Source organism: Asparagus officinalis, chromosome 6, assembly GCF_001876935.1.
Source record: "Asparagus officinalis chromosome 6, Aspof.V1, whole genome shotgun sequence".
Classification (NCBI taxonomy): domain Eukaryota; kingdom Viridiplantae; phylum Streptophyta; class Magnoliopsida; order Asparagales; family Asparagaceae; genus Asparagus; species Asparagus officinalis.
The window spans coordinates 44,671,377-44,679,346 of NC_033799.1; the positions used below are offsets into that span (position 1 = coordinate 44,671,377).

The 7,970-nt window shown below is 33.8% G+C and overlaps 1 protein-coding gene across 1 annotated transcript in view; it reads left to right on the top strand.

The window, feature by feature from the left end:
• The window catches only part of LOC109846113 (putative cell division cycle ATPase), a 42,739-nt gene continuing 42,434 nt past the window's right edge, over positions 7,666–7,970 (top strand). The window contains exon 1 of the mRNA XM_020415340.1: positions 7,666–7,970. This exon is cut by the window's right edge and continues 112 nt beyond it. Within this exon, the coding sequence (XP_020270929.1) occupies positions 7,679–7,970 (292 nt within the window). The 5' untranslated portion in view covers positions 7,666–7,678.

The following is a 7,970-nucleotide window of genomic DNA, read 5'->3' on the forward strand; positions in this document are numbered from 1 at the left end:
ATGGATTATAAGTCACCCATTTGTCAAACACTTTACTATTTAAAATGGGTTATAGTCAATTAAATTCACTAAAGACGTTGGATTATATCCACTTGACTTATTAGCCATTTATAAATTATAGGCTAAGTGGATTATAATACAAAGTTTATAAACATGGCCTCAAAGCTAAGAATCTAGAAAGTCTATATACAACAATAGAAGTATGAGGGTGGTATATTCTTAAATAGGTAATATCGCAAGGAGTTTATCACCTTATTTTTTAACCCCATATGGAAGTTCTTCTGCGCAATTTAAAGAATCTTAAGTGGGTAGGCCAGCTTATTTTAATGTCTTCAATTCTAAGATCTCTTTTTCGTTTTTCCTTTTTTCCTTAGTGACCTATCACCTTGTTTTCAAACCTTTCATCACAAATGTTCATTTACTTGGTTAAGCCTAGCTTATTTTAGATGAGTTCATAAACTAGTTTTCAAAAGCTAGAAACCCTATAAGTTGAGCTTAGAAGCTAGTTTATTTAAAATGTTACCAATTCTATGGATCTTTTGTCAATCTTATCAATTAAATGTGTTTTACGTGTTACCCAAGAGTGATCAGTGCTAATCAATTGACGATGACCTGCATCATGCGTTTTTTTATCATTGGATTGATGATGGATATGGATTGACATCATTTAGTATGTGGTGACGTTCTATGTTTGTCCAAACTCATGTTGTTTATGATCATGCTTTTCGTCAAGTTCTTCAAGATGCTCATCGTAACAACTATGTGTAGTGATAATTAGACTATAAATTTTCAAATTATATTTATACTTCTAGAAACAAAAGTATCACTCATTGATAATTCATTCGTAATGGAGTCAGTATTATTCAATTTTTTAAAAAAATTTCAATTAAAAGTTCTCCTATAGTTTCATATGCTAGTTTTATAACTTTTCAACTATTAAATTTATTGAACTTACTGTTAAATCTAACTAAAATTTATTTTTCAAATAGAATGATAATATGTCAAAAATAGATCGTAGGATTAACAGTAAATTTAACAAATATTAATGACTAAAAAAGCTCCAAAATTAATATTGGAATGTTTTATTAGAACTTTTGTATGAAAATTTTACCGTTTGCAAAATAGAAGGTACTAAAGTGCTAAATTATTTAAACTACTCAAGGTATATAAAATGCTTGGAAAAACAATTGAAAATATATAAGTGCTACATGAGTAAAACATAGGGTATTTTACTGCATTTTAATTTTTTTTCTTTTATGATTGGATTCAACATTTCTCAAATACCATTGATTTCTTTTGGTGAATTAATATTATGTGTGTCGCTCTTTTATGAAATATTATATATTTCTCCTTATAGTACCGACACAATAGTTAGTATTAAACATGAAAGTTGACAATAAATATTATGGTAAAATATTATGAATCATGTCCATGATTTTTTACCATACTATTCTCGAATTTAATGTTGATTTGAGAGAATTATGGATTGATAATTACTTCTAAAATTATACTCAGAGAATCGCGGTTGCCATAATTCTAGGCCATTTTTGTTACAAATTCATATTTCCTTTTATTCGTTTCTTTTTATTCTTATGTAACTTGAGCCTAAAATGAAAATTAAATTGGTGCACCAAGAGGATGCTGCACTTTTCATTATTATCATGATCTTATGCGAGTCATGTAGTTTCTCATGTCTCTTACTAATGAGTTTGAGTTTGTTCATGCCACTCTTCTTCATCAGGATCCTCTACCTGAGCTTGAATCAGTGGTCTCTGAGTTGTTATCTGAAGAAACTCATCCTGTGACATTAAGGCAAAAAAGGAATCCAATGCGCCATTTGGTGTTGTCCTTGCTATGCCTTCTTCAAAATTGCAGCAAAAGATCACGCATTGTAAGTATTGTCGCAAACTTGGTCATTTAATTTCTGACTGCTGCAAACTGCAACAGAAACATGCCACCATTCAATCAACAAGACCAAAGACCACATTAATCAAGCCTGAAAATTGCACCACTTTAGCTATCACTGAGGATTACTCTTCTAGAACTTCACAATCCACTCCAAGGGACGTGAGGGGTCTTGCTTAATCAGATTGATCTTGAAACACTTAAGCAAGCTCTCACCCTTGCTACCTATTGTATATCATATTCCTCTACCTTTCCCATTACTTTAGGTTCCTCCAATAATTGGTATTTTCACCTTGCTTGTTGTAATCCCGTAACTCCTCACTCTACTTTTTTTAAGTCCAAACATGTCGCCTCTCAGGCTCCTAATGTTAATACTGCTGGTAACTCATCTTTGCATGTGAGTCACATAGGAGATGTATCTACTTCATCATCGTCTTCGTCAGATACATTTTTTAATTTCCAACCTTAGCTTAAATCTTATTTCTGTTGGAAAATTATGTGATCTTGGACTTGAAGTGCATTTTACTCATAGTGGTTGTCATGTGCAGGATCCAAAGACGGGATAGATCGTTGGGACCGGCCGCAAAGAGGGTTGCTTGTTTGAACCTGTATCCCTTCAAATTCCTAATGGTTTCTTGCTACATGTGTAGCGTCTATTTCCTCTAGTCTTTGGTAGCGTCTATTTCCTCGAGTCTTTAGCATTCTCGCCTTGCTCATGTTTCATTGCCTAGATAGTAATCTTTAATTTCTAATGGTCATCTAGAGTCTTTAGTCGGGTTGATGTTGATTGTGTATCTTGTTAACTTGCTAAATATTACGCTTTGCCTTTTAATGATAGTAATTCAATTTCTTCTGCATCACTTGATTTAATTCACTCGGATATTTTAGGCCCCTCTCCTATTTCTACTATGGGTAGTTCTAAGTATTTTGTGATTTTTGTGGATGACTATTTGATCCTTATACATGGATTTATCTCCTCAAACACCAGTCTGAATTATTTGTCAATCTATTCTACTTTTGCTCCATGATTCAAACTCAATTTTTTTGTAAAATCAAAACACTTTGAACTGATAATGCCATGGGATATAGAGATTCTAGATTTCTTGACTTTCTTTCACAATAAGAAAATATTATGCAACTTTCTTGTCCAAGGACGTCCCAACAAAATGGACGTGCAGAACGTAAGCACAGTCTTATTCTTAACACTTTAAGTGTCTTGCTTATCTATTCATCTTGTCTTAGCGTTTTTGGGGGAGAAGCAACTCTCTTTGTTGTCTACACTATTAATCATGTTCCATCTCCCACTATTGATAACATTTCTCCTTATTGTTTGCGTCGAAAGTTAGTTTATTTTGTAGAACTCATTACACGTTTATCGATTACAATGAATTCAAAAGAGTTAATCTTTTTATAAGACTACTCGCTTACACAAATAATACAAAAATTACAACTCTCTTCAAACACACACAGAGGACATTTATTACCCGATGTTTGCGTGTGTTTTTTGCTTGTGCCGGGGACGCGTTAGTCCGTGGACCATCGTGGATCAGGTCCGGTTGATAGAACGAAAATTTAATGCTCTTGCTTCACAAAGGAAACAATCACCAAAGTGATAATCTCAACCAAGTGAGATTACGACTCTTCTCGAGATCAAAACCAAGTTTGATCCGGAGGAAAGGGGAATGCGTCTTAGATCTCTCGAACTCTCCTTCTTTTTGGTGAAGAAATTCGCCAAGATCTATTAACCTCTCTAAAATTCGTGATTCACTCTTCACAGGGACAACATCTTGCCTAAATTTCAGATCTCCTGCGTATAGGGCCCTAGACTTGTATTTATAGGCTTCAGTTGCAGCGTTTTAGGATAGAAATTGATGATTTGACCTTATTCTTAGTTAACAACCACTTAACCATATTTAGGGATAGTATCAAATAAGTTAGGAAAGCTCTGGAACGAAAGAATCCCGAGAAAACTATCGAAAAACGCGTTTTGGGCACTTCTGGGCGCGGACCACTCTATGGTGGCTCAAAACTGTGCGAGCCACCCTACAGTGGCTCCGCCTTGGCCGAGCCACCTGGCCTTAGCCGAGTCGTTTTGATGTGACTCGACCGCCAGGGGCTTTTTCGATTTGGTCTTGTTCTGCCGTTTTGCGTATTTCGTTGTTTCATTGACTCGTGCACTTTATTGACTTGCTTCGTGCACTCGTTAGCTCTTTTACGACACCGGATAATCTCGTTTGACAGGTGATGACGTTCATTGCATTCTCTTCATTTTGAGCTGTGTGCGGGAACCTATAGGTAATTTTTGACGCTTACACTTATGAATGTTTATTTGGAAGTAATCCTAATTATCATCTGTTACGAGTTTTGGTAGCGCTTGCTTCATATTTTTTCAACCTCACAATCTCACATAACTTGACCCGCGTGCACGTCATGGTTGCTTTCTAGGCTATGGAATCGAACACGAAGGACATGGTTGTTGGGATCCTATCTCCAAATGCTTACACATTTATTGTCATGTTACTTTTTGGGAGCACAATATGTTTTCCTCTCTTTCATCTTTCTAAATGCTATCAAGAGTAATGATAATTGTCTTGTAATTTTCATAAAATTTTAATATACTATTATAAATAAAAGAGTAAGATCATGGTGACTGAGATTATGGTGACTCACTACATTATTATTTCAAATTTCAAAAAAGGACCCCATGTATTTACTAGCGGCAGTACAAAATTAGTACAGTAAGTGGCTGTTTGGATGACTTTAGGAAACTAGAGTATTTATGACACAAAATAGAAAGTGGTTATCCACCTCACCACTTTTCATTCGAGTGTTTACATTGTTTGGGTAGGAATCTTTATGAATCCTAAAATAATAGTATTACATTGTTTGGATAGTATAATGTAAACTATAATATTTATGACACAAAATGGAAAGTAGTTATTCACCTCACCACTTTATACAAGGTTTTGATTTTTTTTATTATTCTTTTGGACACATTTATGACATTGTGTAAGCTTTCCAACAAAATCACTCCTAATTTTGGTGATTTTGCTTTCGGTGACACCTCATCAAAAGGTGTAAGCTTTTCATTTAAAAGAGAATTGAAACAAACAATGTAAAGTGATGAAAGCTGACATTGGGACCCACTTTTTTACATTTTCCATCATTTTACATGGTAAAAACATACAACCAAACAGCCCCTAAGTGTGGTGACTTAGCATTTTCCAGGATCTGCATATAAATATAGCCAACAGATTCAATGCTCCTAAAATGAATTTATTGTGTTCCGATGACATGCTTTGCAATTACCTTTTGTAAATTTTACTCTTTATACTTCCGTTGATATGGCCCACATGCTTGTTTAGAGTCTCATGCCGTTTTATAAATTGAACAACTTTCAAGGACAATTTGAAGAAGTCTATTGTCCATCATCTTCCTCTTTATCTGATTGTTTTTGATTTCTAACAATTATACTAACCCAATCATCCTCTATCATTTACACATGTCCTTTTCTTTGTCACCATCTTTTTGATCAAAAAGCACTAAATTCTTTGCATATTCTAATAAATGGGCGTCAAAAGAAACATAAGATTTTAGATTTTCCAACTAATAACAAGTTTGGGTACTTTGTTAGAAGACTTTTTTTCTCAAAAAACTCTTTAGAAGATTTAAGATCGAGAATGGAAGAGATTTAGGAATTAAAGGAGTTTTTAAAAATGGGTCTAAAGAACCCTTGTTCAGTTGGATCAAACTCTCTTAATACTGATATTTACTTTCTGATGGCATTAACTTCTTTGATTTATTGATTGGAATTTATTAATGAATATATGTAGAAAATTTTAGATAAGCAATCATCAAAAGAGATTTGGGAATTAAAGGAGTTTTTAAAAATGGGTCTAAACAACCCTTGTTCAGTTGGATCAAACTCTCTTAATACCGATATTTACTTTTCGACGGCATTAACTTCTTTGATTTATTGATTGGAATTTATTAATGAATATATGTAGAAAATTTTAGATAAACAATCATCAAAAGAGATTGTAAGACGGTCGCGGAAAAAAGAATGTTGGTTTGGGAACTGAATCGGGATTGAGTATGAAGATGGAATGTAAAGTACAATTTTACCCTTTAATTAAAAATTAAATAAAAAAGTAATTTTAAGGGCACCGAAGCAACTCTCATGAGGGCCTGTTTGGTTATTTCATAAAAAAAAACCAAGAAATAGAAATGAAAACCAAGAAAACCCAAAAAGTACAATTTCATCCATTTCCATCCCTAAAACTCACCCACAACATCTAATAAAAATATTATTTTTATCCAACAACTCATCCACCACATCCACCACATCTAATAAAATATTATTTGTATCCAACAACTCATCTACCTTATCTAATAAAATATTATTTTTATCCACAACATCACTCAACTTATCTCATCTCATCATTTCAAATCATTCATATCATCCAATAAGATGGTGACAACTCATCTCATCTCATTAACATTTCATTTCCACCATTTCCTCCTAAAAAGCTAGGAAAACAATTTCCTTAAGTGTTAGCCAAATCATCCAATAATATAATGACAACTCATCTCATCTCATCTATTTTCTTATTTTTAAGAAATAACCAAACTAAAAAAACAACCTATTATAAGAAATAGATTTCTTATAATTCATTTCTTTATTTTTTTCGCCAACCAAACAATATCAAAACAATTTTTCTTAAAAAATCACTCACATCATCCTATAATAAAGTGACAACTCATCTCATCTCATCACCATTTCTTTGATTTCCTTCTTTTTTTAGCAAACCAAACACTCACAAAACAATTTTTCTTAAAAATAGTTTTCTATTTATTTGATTCCCCACTTTTTTTAGGCAAACAAACAGACCGTAAATATAACCCCACCCCCATTTCTGACTTGCCGCCCAGCGCACGTGACAGTGGTCTAACTATTGGGCGCGCCGTTTTCAGCGGACAAGGAAACTTTTTCAGAACGACGAGATAAACTCAAGGGCACGTCACTCTTTTTAGAAAGCAGTTCAAAAAGATCTATAAAGGAGTTCTTTTGACGTTTTTGTTCCAAATAAGTACCATATTACAGTGATAATATAAACTATTGTATTTTCAAGTTTGTCTACGCAGTCAAATGTAGTGAAGGAGTTTCCAAAAGCGAAAAACAAATTTGTGCTTTACCTGGTCAGCTCTCCAATTAGATATGAGCAAAAAATAAAATCACAGAAGACAATAAGTTAATAATATCTAATGGAAAAGCACTGTAACAATAATCTCGCAGTAGAGATGCAAATTGATCGAATACGGATTGGATAGATACTCTGCATTCTCTATCAATTACAGATATAAATATGAATATAGATATGTCTCGACAGGAAAAACTCATATCCAATCAACTAAAATCAGAATATATCATACATGCATGCACATAAGCACCTAGATACGAAACAAATATTATAAAATCAAATAAGATTGAAAAAATAGTTTACATAGAAAAGATATACTTCACATGGTACAAGAGAGTTAATTATGTTTGTTATATAAAGCTAAGATTGCAACTATATAATCAAATATATATCCAGATCCGGATACGAATACAAATCCAAATATTTCAATATATATCATGTTGAATATAAATATTTATCTATTAATCATTTATGCATTCTAACTTATATGTATACAGATATACCGATACCGATATACCATAATTTTCCTGCAAAACAACTACTTTGAAAGGGCTCATGCAAAAGAACTCCTCATGGAAAAAAAAAAAAAAGAACCCACCTTTCCTTGTAAAACAGCGGGAGCCGACCTCACTCTCTTCACTCACTCGCCTCCCTCTCTCTCTCTCTGTCTCTGTCTCTCTAAAACAGTAACTGAAGAGAACCCTCATCATTCATTTCTCTGTTTTAAGATTGTTTGGAGAGGATCGGGAGAGGTACTGATGGAGCACAAGCATGTGCTGTTGTCAGCCCTCGGGCTGGGCCTCGGCGTTGGAGTGGGCCTCGGCCTGGCGTCCGGGCAAAGCAAGTGGGCCAGCGGTGGAGCGC